The 19060-nt window shown below is 36.7% G+C and overlaps 2 gene segments (V, D, J or C); both read left to right on the forward strand.

Moving 5' to 3' along the window:
* The first annotated feature begins 397 nt into the window (after positions 1–397).
* LOC122966505 lies at positions 398–847 on the forward strand. The segment is given in 2 exon segments: positions 398–446; positions 534–847. Coding segments are annotated over 2 exon segments (363 nt in total).
* A 6392-nt stretch (positions 848–7239) lies between these two features.
* On the forward strand, positions 7240–12253 carry LOC122966507. The segment is given in 2 exon segments: positions 7240–7323; positions 11940–12253. Coding segments are annotated over 2 exon segments (363 nt in total).
* Positions 12254–19060: the final 6807 nt, after the last annotated feature.

A 19060-nucleotide genomic window follows, 5' to 3' on the forward strand; every position in this document is an offset into this window, starting at 1 on the left:
TAGAGTCTCTTGACACTCCTTCTGAGTTTGTCAAGTAATCTTACAATGCTTACTGGGAATTGTCCTGCAAGAATTTATGAATACCTGGTTTTGACAATTTAGCCAGTAACGTTTATATACAGGAAGCTATTGCAGTTGTGCCTAAACTACTGTTGTGGTAATGTTGATAACCAAGTTACTCAATTTAAAACATGCCACAGTATTTTTAAATGTATAGATTTAGATTGAAATCTCCTGGTCTGTAAATATTTAATGTAGTTTCACCAAACTGGGAATCAAGAACACTTTAGTTGTTTCCTCCCTGTGAGGAGGAGTCAATGCAAAACTTTGATGTCTTCCACCTCTACTTATCTGACTGCAGAGAGGATGACAGAGAACAGTGGACACACAGTTTAACATGATGGACTATAGGACAGGACTGCTGCTTTTCACTATCTGCTGGGCAGGTGAAGACTTTTAAGTTTTCATTTTAACTTCATCAAATCAAGTTATAAGCTTAATGCATGTAATTAATTTATTTTTTGTCTTGACAGGTGTTGATGGTCAGACTCTGACAGAATCCGATCCAGTGATTAAAAAGCCTGGAGAATCTCACAAACTGATCTGCACAGCCTCTGGATTCACATTTAGCGACTACGAGATGAACTGGGTTAGACAGGCTCCTGGAAAAGGACTGGAGTGGGTTGCATACATCACTCCAAGTGGTAGCACCCAATACTACTCTCAGTCAGTCCAAGGCCGGTTCACCATCTCCAGAGACAACAGCAGACAGCAGGTGTATCTGCAGATGAACAGTCTGAAGACTGAAGATTCTGCTGTTTATTATTGTGCTCGAGACTCACAGTGACTGAGTTGGTTGAGCAGCTGTACAAAATCCTACAATAGTTCTCCTTACTAGGAGAGATCACAACAACCATCTCATATGATTAATGTCTTCAGTTTAAGTAGTTCAAGAAAATTTTGTAAGTCCTCTACTCCTATTCTACTCCTATTGTGATATTTTTTGGGGCCTTAAAGATACATTTTACAAGAGAAAAAAATATTTCTAATAAGAGAAGTATATCGCTTGGATATGTAAATCATATTAATAGAGAGAACTGTCTTCCTTATTACCAAAGAGCTTAAATTAAGATGTCTGACACTCAAGAGATTACGATCAGTTACAGTTTTTGGACTGTAACAGACAATAACATGAAAATTAATTAATAAATAAAAATAAATAAATACACTTTTGGCTTAGTACAAAATACATGTGGTGTGTGTGTGTGTGTGTGTGTGTGTGTGTGTGTGTGTGTGTGTGTGTGTGTGTGTGTGTGTGTTAGTGTTGGTGCATAAGGATATAGAGGGAAGAGAGCAGAGGGAAGGAAAGAGAAGAAGAAAGAGAGGATAAAAAAGAAAGAAGAAAAAACAGAGAAGAAAAGAAATGGAAAGCCGCAGTGTTATGGGGGACCTCTGGTTTGGAACCAGGGTGAGAGACAGAGTTTTTTTTTAATTTTATTTTATTTTTTTATTTTTTTTATTTTTATATTTTAAGTGTGTTTTACACCCTTAGCTTAAAAGATAAGATGATAACTGAATTAAAGTATTTTGTCTAAATGTTTAACCTGAGAGTTGATTGTTAACGGTCTGATTATTTCACCTTTTCTCAGTTTGCAGAATTAAAATGAAATCAAAGCTTCAATATTCACTGAATGTAAAACAGGATGTTTTCACTAACCAAGACCACTCCTTCTAGAATATGGATTTAATGGTTTGTTGGGAGTGTGATGGAAGGCAGGGTGAAAAGGAGGAAGGATAGTTAGAGGGATGGTTGGAGAGGGAAGGATGGATGGGGGAAGGGAGAGGGTCGGGGGTGTGAGGATGCGGGGGTGAGGGTCGAGGTCGTGGGATGCGGGATGAGGGGGTAGGGGTCGAGGGGATGAGGGTCGAGGGATGGGGAGAAAGAAGAGCAAGCGGGAAAGAGGGGAAGGAGGGAGTGGATAGGAGAGTGATAGATGAAAGGAGGAGAGGCGTCGACGTCGGGGAGGTAAGTGGGAACAGGGGGTTGAGACTCAGGGTGGGGGTGCTGTCTCGATGATCCGGCATCTGTACGAGGCCCCTTGTTCCTGTGTTCGAGCAGAGAAGAGAGGAAAGTTAGCGGAGGGGTCGGGTGGGAGGGACTTGCAAGCTGAGACAAAGGGAAGAGGAGCGGATATGGTGTGTTTAAATACCCTGTCTATAAACTTCATTAGTATGGCATCAATGAAGTTTTAAACTACTTCAGCAACATTAAACTGTCAACACTGTCAAATTATCTCACAGACACCCCACTAAAGATTGTTTTAAACTAATATAATTATCTTTTTTAATTATCTTTTAAGGGAAACAAATACTTTTATGCAGATCATCACACAGGTTTCAGTTCCTGAACATCGGTTCAGAGTCTCCAAGTTTGTTTGGGCTACATGTCTGTGACTTCAAACATCTGCAAAAACTGAAAACATTCAAACTTTTGTATTCAAAGCTCCAAACCTCCATCTAATCAGAACAAACTTGAGTCTTCATGCTATTTCCCCTGTTACTTCACTGCAGTAATTAAATAGATATATACTGTAAATACAGACACACAGTAAAATATTTGTCGATTGTTGACACTTATTTTTTCTTCTTCTAAAATCTTGGCTGTAAAAAAACTCTATCAGAAAAAATTCACATTAATTTGAAGTATTGTCTAAATCTTTATATGATTTTTAAAAATTAAAATGATGAAAGAACTCAGGTCTATATAAATGTTCTTTATAACAATGTAATTCAACAATAACTTTATTTGATTCAATGATTTATTTCTACTTCAGTCTGGATTTGAGAAGAAATGCTGATCTTTTCACCTTCAACAGAACCCATTTAAATAAACCTATGTAATCAACTATTCAACAATATGCAAATACATGTGATTCATAAGGAAGTGAAGTGTGTGTGTGTGTCAGTGAGAGGACAGAAGAGCTCACATCAGTTCAGCTTCAACATCAACCATGTTCTCTGTAGCTCTGATGCTGCTGCTGGCAGCTGGATCCTGTGAGAAGCTTTCAGTGGATTCACACTAATAAACACATTAGAAACACTGAATAGTCAGTAGTCACAGGAGGGAGGAACGCTGTACAAAAACTCACCACATACACAGAATAAACTTCATTTCAACAAATATTGACTAACTGATGAAGAATATGAAGAAAAGGTAGCTACAATTTGGCAATTTTTGTCACTTTTTTTTCATTTGGTCATACAAACTCCAACCACCAAAGATAAAGGCAAAATGTGACGATTATTATTAAAGAAAATATCACATCAATGCATGAACTAACATATATAGTTTTTCCTCTAAGCAACAGGATTTAGTTTTTGTGCATCATCACACAGGTTTCAGTTATTGAGCAGCTGTTTATCTCCAGAGGCTCCACATCTGTGACTCCAAACATCTGCAGCACTGAAACCATTAAAAGTCTTTTATGCAAAAAATAGGTTTTCATACTATTTACATCACATACTACTATAGAAAGAAAGTAAAACTATATTTAAATATATTTTCTTTTATTTTAGAATGGCTTTAACCTCCAATGTGTTTAATATAATATTAAGACTACAGTACAACAAGGCTATTGAATTTTAGAACAGCAATCTAGTGAATTCTTAATTTAAAATATCTCTAATAATAATACAAATACAAAATTTAAAAAATCACCTCAATTTGCAAACTGTGTAAAAAAAACTTGAAGCCTTCACCTTCAGTCTGCTTTATTACAATGCAATTAAAATTACCAGAATTAGGAAAGAAGATCAGCTTCAATATCAAGTTCTCTGTAGTTCTGATACTGCTGCTGGCAGCTGTTTGTTTTTCCTACAATACAAACCTGATCATTGCTTCAGATCTTCATGTTGGTTCCTACTAGTGGTTCCAAAATCTCACCTTGTCATAAGAATGACTGAGCCTTTGCTCTACTCACCCCTCAGCTGCCTGATCTCAACCAGCGAGTTTCACATCTTCCCCAAACTGTCATTTATTGTATGTTTTTTAATACTTCTCATTTCATCTCTTAGATATTTCTAATTTTATCCAATTATGTAACTTTATGTTACTCTATTATTAAGAAATGACTATTTAAAAATATATATATTCAATTTTTAGATTTCCAATCAGTCATTGATTTCAGGTTATATGCATGTACAGTATGAAAATTGCATTGTAGACATTCTTTCAGATGGTAAACAGCGTATCATATCTCTTATTTTTTGTCAAAGTTGAGATTTTGAGTAATGATATTAACTATAGAAACTATTTCAGGTGTTTGTCTTTTTGTTGATGATGGGGTGGATGACAGGATTGCTGCTTTTAATGATCTTCTGGGCAGGTGAAAAAGAAAAAGATGTCTCATCTCCCTGCTTGAAATCGAGAGACCTGGACCTGCAGCTCTGAACACAGTCCCAGAGCGACAAGCAGCACCAGGACGATGAGACAGGTCAGTATCTGACGTGAAGCCGCAGTGATGAATAAAAAATGTATGGCAGCTTTTCACTTCTGGGAGTAGACTTCACTTTCATTAAAGGTCTCTCACTCCGGCGTTGCTGATAAGATGATGCATTGTTCAGTTTCCCCCACAGTACAGGCAATAGTCCAATGATCGCACGTTGCTTATCATCCTGCTGTCTGTTGATATTCCCGTCACTCCCTATCCATCAGCATCCCACTGCTCTCACGTTGCAGGCCTCCAAGCTTTTTGTTTTGTCTTCCTGGTGGAGGACTCTGGTTGTGAACAATGAGTGCAATATTCAAGCATTACAATAATGTACTTTCATCTGTAATAAAGTGTTTTGTTTTGTTTTTTCATGCAAGTGACAAACATAGAGAGATAGATTTGTCAGACATGGATGAAAATGAATGAATTCAGCTGATTTGTTGAACGTTTTGTAACTCACAAATATTGAAGCTAAGAAATTCACTTTATCTTTTTTTCTAGTTGTTGGATGTGATATTGTATCCCACATTGATGGGCAATCAGTGAAAAAAATGAACAGAATTATACAATCAAATTAAACTATAACAGAGTGCCAATGAATGAGCCACTCCCTCCCCATGATACTCTGATGCAAATCTTCAGTGTGTGCAGTGTACTTCTGTCCTGCTGACTGGTCTTGTTGTTCTTGTGGAGCATCAGAGGTCACATCTCCAGCCTCAGGATGATGAACACACTCACTCTTCTGCTGGTTACTCTCTCTCTGTCCTGTGAGTTCTCCTGCCTCTTGTTGTTTTATCTTTTATCAGACAACATCAATTGATGGTCAGTCAGTGATACCAGAAAACTTCCCAGATGACTGTTTGTCTCACTTTCTTCTGTGGTTCATCTCTCCTTTCATCTCATCAGGTTGTACAGGTCAGAGTATGGAGTCCATTCCTTCCAGTTCAGTGGTGAAAAAGCCTGGAGAGACTCTCAGTCTCTCCTGCAGGGGATCTGGCTTCACATTTAGCTGCTGTGTTATGCTCTGGATCAGACAACCTGCAGGAAAAGCATTGGAAATGATAGGAATTGTTTTTTCCGCTGCCAGTAAAAACACTTATGCTAGCAGTTTGAGTGGACGTGTAGAAATCAGCAGAGATGATAGCAACAGCATGGTTCATCTGAGACTGTCTAACTTAAAGCCAGAAGACTCTGATGTGTATTACTGTGCAAAAGAAAACACACACTGGTTTAAGTAAGCTGGGGCCCTTTACAAAAACATCCAACTTTTTGTTTTTACAAACACCTGCAGGGGGCAACAGGAGATCAGATATATAATGACATGAACACCAGTATGACAGTGCACCTTAGCACACACACACACACACATAAAGACAATGTGATTGTAATAACCAATGATCTGTTTACATTTCTGTAGGTGCTGAGGGTCAAACACTGACTGAGTCTGAATCAGTGGTTAAAAGGCCTGGAGAATCTCACAGACTGACCTGCACATATTCAGGGCTTAATGCTCATTACTGGAATGCTTGGATCAAACAGGCTGCTGGAAAATGACTGGAGTGGGTTGCTACTATCAGTGATACCAGTAGCTACATCTACTACTCTCAGTCAGTTAAAGATCTGTGCACCATCTCCAGAGACAATAACAGAAAGCAGGTGTATCTGCAGATGAACAGTCTGAAGACTGATGATTCTGCTGTTTATTATTGTGCTCGACACTCACAGTGAGTGAAGCTGAATTAGCAGCTGTACAAAATCTTACAGTACTCCTCCTTACTGGGCTGATAGACTCCACCTGTCTCATATGATTAATGTTGTTGCTTTGATGGAAAATAGAAACCTCTCTCGCTCTCTCAGCAGTTATGAGAAGGGAAGAGCAGCAAAATGTGGTCATCAGTTTAGAGTTCAGACTCTTACAAAGACAAACAACAATAACTGACAAACAATCCAAAAGGCGCACACACTGATATTAATATTATAGAAATAATATAGAAATATTATAGAAATAATATGTAATTTGACTGGTCTAAATTCACACAAACACACCTACTGGTGCTGGATTTCTTTAAAAAAAAAATCCCCATTTTCCCATTTTTAAAATAGTCTAAAGCTGAAAAACACGCTGTATATCACTGATTGATTTTAAAATCTTTCCTCTTTACCTTTTTGACTCAGTATGTCTTGTAACTGATTGTAATCAATAAATAACTGAAGATAGAATTTCAAACCACTTTTTACAGCATTTATTTGCACTAAAAAGAACACAAAATGTCAAAACATCCTGTTTCATGAAGAACATGGTAGTGCATGTACCGTCCAAGGGGCCACATGTTCTCCTAAATTCAGTAAGCATGTCAGAAATCCATCATTTAATGCAAATGGTTTTACAGTTAAATTTTGTAGAAAGGTCTCCTGGAGAAACCTCCACATACATGAACATTAACTTTGCTCTGTTACATTTTAAATATGATGAAAATGATTTTATCATATCACCATTAAACACCTGGGTAACTTTATTGATCACAACCAGAAGAAGCTATTCAATTGCAGACTCTACTTACACTAATATTGATGGGCCAGCATTTGAATGCTGATTTTGTAAAATCCATTTCACAAATTATACTGACACATGATGGAGGAAAAGGTATCAACTCCACAGACTCCTGTATAGTCAAAGTTGTTGAGCTTTACCAAACAATAACTGGAATCAAAGTTTAATGTCTTCTACCTCTACTTGCCTGACTGCAGAGAGGATGACAGAGAACAGTGGACACACAGTTTAACATGATGGACTATAGGACAGGACTGCTACTTTTAACTATCTACTGGGCAGGTGAAGATTTTCATTGATCTTGATCTGACATATTTTCATTTGTATCAACTCAAAGCATGTTAGGCTATTCTTTTTTGTCTTAACAGGTGCCTGGAGCCCACAGATTGACCTGTACAACCTCTGGATTCTCACTCAGCAGCATCTGGATGTGCTGGATCAGACAGGCTGGAAAGATACCGGAGAGGGTTGCAACTATCAGTAGTAGTGGTGGTAGTAGCAAATACTATTCAATTCAAGGTCAGTTCACCATTTCCAGAGACGACATTAGACAGCAGCTGTATCTGCAGATGAACAGTCTGAAGACTGAAGATTATGCTGTTTATTACTTTGCTTGAGATCCACAGTGACTGGAGTTGGGCAACTGTACAAAATCCTGCAGCATTCATCCTTACTGGGCTGATAGACCACAACTATATCAATTGATTTGAGTATCAGCGACTGGAGTTGGTTGAGTAGTTGTACAAAATCTATTCATTTCTACTAAGCTGATGGATCCTGATAATGAAGTACATGTTTATGGTTTTATTTTTTGTTTTGTTTTTTAATGAATCAATGAACCAATCCCTGCATTACATTCATAAAAGCTGATCCAGAGGAAAAACAATAAATAAACTTTAAAAAACAGCAATAAAGTAGAATTTAAAATGTCACAGTGATCATGTCCTCATAAAAAGCCACAGACAATAATCTAATTGTTAAAATTGTTGTCCATGTATGAATAAACATCTACAGTACAAAAGATCCATTTTCATTGTTGATGTTAAGTGTCAAGAAAAACTAATCCTCCAGTAAGAGACACATTCTGGGATGTTTGAGCAAAAAATTATGTCATATGATTGATCTCTCAGCAGTAATGTGTGGTAGAATTCAGTGGATGAATGGCTTCTACTATGAAGTTTGTTCTCTTTGTTTTACAAATGTGTCAGCACTGCATTTAGAGAAGGCACTCAAAGGGCTGGAATAGTATATCTGTTACTTGTTAAAATCGATTGTGTTATTGACATTTTACACAAATCAAATCCTCCTGTACATTCACCAACAATAAGTGAGATGTCCTCCCTGTGTGAGGAGGAGTCAATGCAAAACTTGTTTCTACCACTACTTATACTGTATGATGGCAGAGAGGATGACAGAGAACAGTGGACACACAGTTTAACATGATGGTCTATAGAGCAGGACTGCTGCTTTTAACTATCTGCTGGGCAGGTGAGTATTTTCACTGATCTTCTATCTATATCACATAGTTTTTATTTGTTTTACCAGCCAATTTCACTTGACTTTGCTTTTTGTCTTGACAGGTGTTGATGGTCAGACTCTGACAGAATCAGAACCAGTGGTTAAAAAGCCTGGAGAATCCCACAGATTGACCTGTACAACCTCTGGATTCACATTCAGTAGCTATAGGATGGTCTGGGTCAGACAGGCTCCTGGAAGAGGACTGGAGTGGATTGCTTATATAAGCACAGCTAGTACTCCTATCCATTACTCCCAGTCAGTCCAGGGTAGATTCATCATCTCCAGAGATGACTCCAGCAGTAAACTCTATCTACAGATGAACAGCCTGAAGACTGAGGACACAGCAGTGTATTACTGTGCCAGAGACACAGTGAGAGACAGTAATAGGAGACTCATACAAAAACTACTTCCTCTATTTACCTCAATGACTTGGAACATTCATTGGTCTTAATAGCAATAATAACAATTGTCCTGAATTGCTGATTTTAATGTTTTGGTTTTTTTTGTTTTCATTCATAACCAAATTTCTTCTAACCAGTGTCTATCAAAAGAACATTGATTTAAAACATATTAATGTCTGTTCTCTACTAACACTGTGTTTGAATGTATTGCAAAAAAATCCATAAAATGTATTAAATGTTGATTCCATAATCCAATATGAAGAAGAAGTGATGTCCTGAAAGTATTAATGCATGAACAAGAACATATAATTAAATGCTGATATAAATTAGTCCACTTAGCAGATTTTCTTCCTTTGTCTTTCTCTCAGTACGTGTGGCCTCAAACTCCAAATACACAGGGTGTAACTCATTTTATATGGAAGTCTGATGTTCTAATTTGACTGTATAATGAATTAATTTGTAATATACATGATTATATGACACTTTGTATGAAACAAAAAGTAAAGAAGGAATAAAGACATATGTATTCATTTATTTAAAAAAAACATACATTTTATGAATAGACCACTTTTCAAGATACTCAAAGACACTTTATATGACAATTTAAAGTACCTATACAACAAAAACACAATAAAGGAGCAAAGTGGCACTAAGATTGGAGCAGCTTGGTCCTGGATGGTAGAGAGAGGAGGTTTGTGGGGGCTGCAGGAACGAGTGTGGTGTTGGATAAATGTGCTGAATATAGAATATACCGACAGGGGGTGACATGCACAATTTCTGCTTTCCTGATAGAAATTTACCAAGCATTGCAGACAAATTTAATTAAAATATGTCAGACAAGCCTTAAACATAACAGCTTAGATAGATACAAAATGAACATCTGGCTTCCAATAACTAAACTGAAAAACTAAATGCCAACAGATATCTATTTATGTACTCACTTTGAGGAGGAGTCAATGCAAAACTTTGATGTCTTCCACCTCTACTTATCTGACTGCAGAGAGGATGACAGAGAACAGTGGACACACAGTTTAACATGATGGACTATAGGACAGGACTGCTGTTTTTAACTGCTGGACAGGTGAAGATTGTCACTCATCTTGATTTGATGTTTTCATTGACGTTATAAATGATCTGCTTGTGGTTGTTTTCTTTGCTGTCTTGACAGGTGTTGAAGGTCAGACTCTGACGGAATCTGAACCAGCAGTTAAAAAACCTGGAGAATCCCACAAACTGACCTGTACAACCTCTGGATTGTCATTCAGCAGCTATACTATGGCCTGGATCAGACAGGCTCCTGGAAAAGGACTGGAGTGAATTGCAGCTATCAGTAGTGGTGGTAGTGACACATACTACTCTCAGTCAGTTCAAGGCCGGTTCACCATCTCCAGAGACAACAGCAGACAGCAGCTGTATCTGCAGATGAACAGTCTGAAGACTGAATATTCTGCTGTTTATTATTGTGCTCGAGACTCACAGTGACTGAGTTGATTGAGCAGCTGTACAAAATCCTACAATACTCATCTTCACTGGGTTGAAAAACCTGAACTATTTAATGTGATTAATGTCCTTAGTTGAAGTAGTTCAAGAAAATTATATAAATCCTCTTCTCTCGCTCATCTTTTTGAGAATCACGTGATATTTTGTTCAGCCTCAATGATCCATTTTCTAAGATAGAAAATATTTCTAAAAAGAGAAGTATATCACTATGATGTATAAATCATATTAATAAACAGAACTGTCTTCATTATTATGAAATAGCTTAAATGAAGATTTCTGCCTCCCAAAGTTTACGATCCATGCAGGTTTTTGGACCAAAAAGATTTGATGTGTTTTACACCCTTAATGAAAACCATTCTAAAGATAAGATGATCACTGAACTACAAACAATAATGTCTAAATGTTTAACCTGAGACTGACTTGTTAATAGTCTGATCATCTCATATTTTCTTAGTTTGCAGATTTTAAGATGAAATCAAAGTTAAATTCCTCACTGAGTACAACAAAGGTTGTGGACCTTCAACAAACTTCAACTTCTTGTGAAGTTTCAAACTACTTCAGCAACAACGTTAAACTGTCAAAATTGTCAACTTATTTTGCAAACACTCCGCACCCCACCCGACAGTTTTACATTTTATTTTTAAGAAAACCAAATACTTTTATGCATATCGTCACACAGATTTAAATTCCTGAGCATATGTTTAGAGGCTCCAAGTATCTCTGGGCTACATGTCTGTGGCTTCAAACATCTGCAAAAACTGAAAACATTTAAAACTTCAAACCACCAACTAGAACAAACAATTTGATTATTTCCACTGTAACTTCACTGCAATAATTAAATAGATATACAGAGATACTGTAGAATATTTCTTAAAAACTGATATGAAAATAATCAATATTACAGAATATTTTTTTGTAATATTGATTATTTATAAGAGCCTCCGTAAAACCAGTATGAAAATAATTTTTGTTTGGATGATAATACAGTTGTGAACAGTTTGCTGTGTGTTTTAGGAAACCCTGCATCTGATAATTCAGAGTTGGCAACAAAATCTTGCAACATTTTTTCTGTTATCTATGTGCTTCTAATTATTATTACTTTTATTTTCAGATCAAAAGTCTGATTTCAAAAGACATCATGCATGAATCATAACGCATTTGGCTGGAAGCACAAATACAGTTTATATTGTAATTTTAACAGCCAACCAAAATGCTGGCCAAGTCCAGTCTAGTTGTTTCCTCCCTGTGAGGAGGAGTCAATGCAAAACCTTGATGTCTTACACCTCTACTTATCTGACTGCAGAGAGGATGACAGAGAACAGTGGACACACAGTTTAACATGATGGACTATAGGACAGGACTGCTGCTTTTAACTATCTGCTGGGCAGGTGAAAATTTTCACTGATCTAGAGTTGAACTTTTTGTTAAAAAGTTACCAGCTTAAAGCAACTGATTATTTTCTTTTTTCTGTCTTGACAGGTGTTGATGGTCAGACTCTGACAGAATCTGAACCAGCAGTTAAAAAGCCTGGAGAATCCCACAAACTGACCTGTACAACATCTGGATTCACATTCAGTGGCTACAGCATGAACTGGGTCAGACAGGCTCCTGGAAAAGGACTGGAGTGGATTGCTTATATCAGTGGCAGTGGTAGTAGCAAATACTATTCTCAGTCAGTTCAAGGCCGGTTCACCATCTCCAGAGACAACAGCAGACAGCAGCTGTATCTGCAGATGAACAGTCTGAAGACTGAAGATTCTGCTGTTTATTATTGTGCTCGAGACTCACAGTGACTGGAGTTGGTTGAGCAGCTGTGCAAAATCATACTCATCATCTCTGGGCTGATAAACTACTTTGCATGATTAATTTTTTGATGAAGTACACGTTCATGCTTTTTCATGTACAAAATGCATTTCATTTCACAGTTCACACTTTAATAAGGTGCTGAATCATGAAAATGAGATATTAGGTATTTGTGTGGAACATTCTGATAATTTAGACAAGTAAATAAACAAGGATTAATAACATGATGAGTTTTCAAAATATCCAAAGCCAATAAAACATAAATAAATAATAAAGTAGATCAAACAAAGAAAACTAGTCCTTTAAATATATCTTTCAACAATGCGTCTTCTGCTTTTCTGTGTTCACTGTCATGTTGGCACTTAAGTGAATATTTTGGGTAACTAAGGAAAAGTAAAAAGTAAACAATTAAAAAAAAAAAAGGAAAAGAAAAGAAAATCCAAACTTAAGAGGGAACATAAGGATTAACTGGATATAACAGTTTTCCCAGCAATGTTCACATACAGGAGGATCCATTAGTCTCCCATTACCTCACATGATTAATGTCCTCAGTTCAAGTAGTTCAAGAAGACGACAATGATGAAAGAAATTTCCTTCACACCAAAAGATCTTTTTGGAACCAGTGATAGTTTAATTGGGTTTTAAAAGTAGTTTAGTTTAAGTTTAAAAGTTTTAATTATCTTCTTACCTAAAGCAACTAACTATTTTTAGTGTCTTAGTGTTTGAATTTCAGTGTCTCTCTAGAGACTCCAAGTTTCACTGAATGTCTGTAGCTTCAAACATCTGCAACATTGAAACCAATAAAAGTATTTTATGTGAAACTCCAAACCTCCACACAGCTGGAGAAAACTCATAATGTTACATGATTTTGTTGTCGCTTCACTTTCTGTTGGCAAATGATGAATTTAAGTATACAAGTAAAGAAACAAATACAGTAATTTTAAATTAAAAGTAGATATAAATATCTTGTCAGACTATTTTTAATTCACAGTTCACAGTAGAGTCACCAAAGACATATTTTCAAAACATTTTGTAAATGTTTTCATCGATTATTACACAGATTAAATTATTGTATCTTATCCTTGAAACACTCAGTATTAGAATAAACTTATTTTGTCTACATTAATACATTGATAGAAGGTAAATTATTTTAAATGTCATGTCAAACAAAATCATTGCACCATTCACAAGTTCACTAAATTAACCATGTATCATGTTTAAGTACATATTCAGTCTGAAAACTCGAGAAAAAAGAAAGACTAACCTTTCACCTCAAAGTGATAAATAGAAGTAACAAGAAATAGATAAAAGTTATTATTTCAACTGACAACTACACTTTAAAAGCTCTTCATCTAACAAGAAATGAAACATAAAAGTTTCTTTATGTATACAATACTATACAATACTCACTGAGTACAACAAAGGTTGTGGAGTTTACCATGAATGAAGTTTCAAACTACTTCAGCAACAACGTTAAACTGTCAAAATTGTCAACTTACTTTGCAAACACCCCACTAAAGATAGTTTTACACTAATATAATTTTATTTTTACGAAAACCAAATACTTTTATGCATATTGTCACACAGGTTTAAATTCCTGAGCATATGTTTAGAGGCTCCAAGTTTCTCTGGGCTACATGTCTGTGGCTTCACACATCTGCAAAAACTGAAAACAATTAAAACTCCAAATCACCATCCAACCAAAACAAACAACTTGAGTATTTCCACTGTAACTTCACTGCAATAATTAAATAGATATACAGAGATACTGTAAAAAAAAAAAAATAAATAAATTACAACAAAACTCATCAATTACAAGTAGCTTTAAAAGTTTGCACTACATTGACCTGAGTTAAGTATCCTTATAAGCTTTTGGTAAGTTTTTAAAATTACACCATGAATGGACATATCAGAGTCAATATTCATATTCTTCATGACAATGCCAATAACAATTCAGTTATTTGATTCAATAATTTCTTTTCTACTTCAATCTTGATTTGAGGAGAAATGCTGATCTTTTCATCATCAGTGAAACCTATTTAAATAAAATGTAATCAATTATTCAACGATATGCAAATATATGTGACTCATAAGGAAGTGAAGTGTGTGTGTGTGTGTGTGTGTGTGTGTGTCAGTGAGAGGACAGAAGAGCTCACATCAGCTCAGCTTCAGGTTGGATCAGACAGCCTGAAGGAAAACCAATTGACTGGATTATACATCGGTGAGGAGGAGGTGATTTTTGCCAAAATAATGCTCTGAAGAACAAGTTCCTCTATCACACACACACTTCTACTAGTTCAGTGACATTAACAGGACAGAATGTGATCTGCAGCCTGAGGACACAGCTGTTTATTATTGCGTGCGTATAAACTCCACAGTGATACAAAACCACCAACAGACTTGCACAAATTCCCAGCAACCAAGTAACCCAACCACAAATTTTCTATATATATCACTGATACTTGAGTTCAATTTAACATGTACCATACAAACAGTCTTTCTTTCTATTTTTGGGTCTATAACAAAACTTCAAGAAGTATAAATAAATAAGTGCTCATGTCTCTGGATATTATATTGTAAGAGGAAGCACAAGTTATATTGAAAAAAAAGCAAACTTAACTTAAACTATAACAGACTTCCAGTAAATGAGCCACTCCCTCCCCATGATACTCTGATGAAAATCTTCAGTGTGTGTGTTACAGGCCTCAGGCATGAGTTACCTGTAGTCAGATGACGTGTCCTGTTTAATACAGGGAAACAAAGACAGGAGATGTTAGTTGTGTTCGTTCAGCAGACTGTTCTCTGTTTTTATTTAGCAAATTTCATCTCTTTTTCTCTCCCTTAGACTTGACTCATAAGTCTCTGGTTCACAATAATCTCCGCATAACAAATTTAACACTTCATCCATTAACAACCCAGCAATGATGAACTGTCACCGGTTAAGGCTATAATAGCAATGTATAACTTCTACACACCAATCTGTTGTTACATTTACCAGTGATAATTAAGTTACCAAATATTGCTGTAAAATCTGTGTACTAAAACTTACAATCTTTTACTGCTGCTGTAACCAGCTTGCAAAATATACTTTAGCAGAAACTTCACTGTTTTAAGCTTGTTTTGTTTAGCCTTCTTCACTCCACTGCATACATGAACACTTCTGCATAATACAAACAATAATATATACACTATATAAACAACCTTGGTCATTCAAAAATACTAACATATTACATTTAACCATTTTACAACAATAACAGCGTGTATCGGCCAGAATGAGCAACTGATAACATTTAAATAACTATACATTAACCACGATGCTCACTGCATGCAAACCTATAGCATTCACTTCATTAAATTTTACACTAAACCCTTAACTAAGCAGCTGTTTAAGGAAGATGTACGGGAGATACAGAAGAAACAAATAAATACACTGATAGTAAGACCGCCATTTTGTCACCATTTACATAGAGCCAGTGAAGCTCTATTTGACTTCCAGTTTCTAACACACAATTTTCACCTTAAACTTGGTCCAAGCCTCAGAGAGGCTTAAAAAGTCCTTAGGGATAAGTTGTGACAGGTTTACACACATTACTAACCTGTTTAATACAGGGAAGCAGAGACAGGAGACGTTAGTTGTGTTCGTTCAGCAGGCTGTTCTCTGTTTGAGGAACGGAGGCCTTACGCAGCGTACAACTAGCGCTCGCTCTGTTGACTCCTCCCTCTTGTGGCAGAACAGAAAAGCACACTTCACAAAACAAAGTTTAAACTCAAATAAAACATATTTAAAATTGGCCTTTTTCACAGCAAAATATACATAAAATAATGATCCAAACCTAACCATTGTGTCCATACATTTGTAGGTGTCACATGTGCAGTGTATGTCCTCCTGACTGGTCTCTGGTTATTCTCTGACTGATAACAGCTATGCAACAGGTTGGATCAGACAGCCTGAAGGAAAACCAATGGATTGGATTTTCCATCGGTGAGGAGGAGGTGATTTTTGCCAAAATAATGCTCTGAAGAACAAGTTCCTCTATTACACACACACTTCTACTAGTTCAGTGACATTAACAGGACAGAATGTGATCTGCAGCCTGAGGACACAGCTGTTTATTACTGCGTACGTGTAAACTCCACAGTGATACAAAACCACCAACAGACCTGCACAAATACCCAGCAACCAAGTAACCCAACCACAAATTTTCTATATATATCACTGATACTTGAGTTCAATTTAACATGTACCATACAAACAGTCTTTCTTTCTATTTTTGGGTCTATACCACAACAAAACAAAAAATAAAAATACATAAGTACTCCTGTTGCTGGATGTCATATTATATTCCACATGGAAGGACAGTCATATTAAAAAAATAATAAAAAACTTAAACTATATAAGACTTCCAGTAAGTGAGCCACTCCCTCCCTATGATACTCTGATGCGAATCTTCAGTGTGTGCAGTGTACTTCTGTCCTGCTGACTGGTCTTGTTGTTTGTATGGAGCATCAGAGGTCACATCTCCAGCCTCAGGATGATGAACACACTCACTCTTCTGCTGGTTGCTCTCGCTCTGTCCTGTGAGTTCTCCTGCTTCTTGTTGTTTTATCTTTTATCAGACAACATCAACTGATGGTCTTCCCAGATGACTGTTTGTCTCACTTTCTTCTGTAGTTCATCTCTCCTTTCATCTCATCAGGTTGTACAGGTCAGAGTATGGAGACCATTCCTTCCAGTTCAGTAGTGAAAAAGCCTGGTGAGACTCTCAGTCTCTCCTGCAGGGGATCTGGCTTCACATTTACCTGCTGTACTATGCACTGGATCAGACAACCTGCAGGAAAAGCACTAGAATGGATAGGGGTCGGCTGGTCCACTGCTAGTAGTAACACATATGCTACGAGTGTGAGAGGACGTGTAGAAATCAGCAGAGATGATAGCAACAGCATGGTCCATCTGAGATTATCCAACTTAAAGCTAGAGGCCTCTGCTGTGTATTACTGTGCCAGAGACACACACTGGTTAAATTAAGCAGAGAGGCTTTACAAAAACCTAAAACACCTACAGGGGGCAGCAGGAGACCCGAAATATGATGGCAGTGAGAGCAGAATGTCAATGACACCAAACATACAATACACACAAACAAAGAGCAACATATTTTGGATGTGCAAAAATTTGTTTCAGTTAAACAAAAATAACACCAAGATACAAAACCAGCCTACAGTCACCTTAAAGGAATAATTAGATATTTTGGGAAATATACTTATTTTCTATCTTGTTGAGAGTTAAATGTGAAGATCAATTCCACTCTCATACATATTCATATCCAAATAAATTCCCTTGCTTATAATAGTATAAGTGGTCATGACACAAATCAGGATTTTGATTACTTGTGACATAATAGTCCATCATTCTTTTATAGCCAGTCAGTATCCTTCTTTATGCAAAGTGAACGTCCTCACAGTCTGCTATAAACACTTGATATCATGCTGTCAGTTGCAGCAGAAGAAGAGAAGCTCCCATCAGATCACCTTCAATACCAACCATGTTCTCTGTAGCTCTGCTGCTGCTGCTGCTGCTGGATCCTGTGAGTCTCACTGACGCAGAGACACTGACAGTATGATCACAGCACGCTGACTGTTCACTGTAATTACACTGATTCAATACTCAACATGTTTTCCTCCACAGGTGTGAAGTGTGAACAGTTGACACAGCCAGCCTCAGTGACTGTGCAGCCAGGTCAACGTCTGACCATCACCTGTCAGGTCTCTTATTCTGTTAGTGGCTATTACACACATTGGATCAGACAACCTGCAGGGAGAGAACTGGAGTGGATTGGAAGTAGATATACTGGAGGTTGATACTACAAAGATTCACTAAAGAACAAGTTCAGTATCGACTTAGACTCTTCCAGCTACAGAGTGACTCTAAACGGACAGAATGTGCAGCCTGAAGACACTGCTGTGTATTACTGTGCCAGAGACCCACAATAACACAAACCATCAGCAGACCTGAACAAAAACCCCTCAGTGCCTGAACACTTGTAACATGAAGCCACCAGAGGAGGAGCCCTCAGACCACTAATGATTTCAACACCAGTTCACAGTAAAGGGAAAGAGTCTTTGAACACATTTAACCATGACAAAAGCAAAACATATATAACATGATACATAATTATAATAATATTAAATAATACAGTGGAGGCATTTATCAAAAAGTGTCCTCTCCTCCTGACTTGTGGTATTTATATTTCAAGTGGTGAATTTGTTGCAGCATTATTTCAGTGGACAACTACACTTTAAAAGCTCTTCATCTAACATGAAATGAAACATAAAAGTTTCTTTATGTCAATTTTAGTTTTAGTTTGTGGCTCCACATAAATTACTTTTGTCAGTCTGGACTAACAATGAGAAGAAGGACTGAACAGGACAAGAAATGTAACATTTTCTCCTTTTACTCGTGAGAATACAAGAGCTTTACTAAACACTTTCACAGTCTTTGGTACGATCTGTCTCCAGTATAGATGCAAACATTACAGGTGACCTCAGTAGATCAAAATATTAGCAAACTGTAAATAAGTTAAATAAGCTGTGGTATTAAAATAAGATAAAGTTATAAACAACTAACAACAGTGTTACTTCTTTCTTGCTCCTCTGCACTATTATTAATGATTATAAATTAAAACAGGTTGTTTGATGTCTTTGTCCTCTGCATATTGTAGATTAATGTTCACCATTTTTAAAAATGGTTCATCAGATTTTAGATGTCCTTTCTTGTAGCCAGCCATTGGTTTTTGTTCATG

This window comes from Thunnus albacares, chromosome 17 (genome assembly GCF_914725855.1).
Source record: "Thunnus albacares chromosome 17, fThuAlb1.1, whole genome shotgun sequence".
Lineage (NCBI taxonomy): Eukaryota > Metazoa > Chordata > Actinopteri > Scombriformes > Scombridae > Thunnus > Thunnus albacares.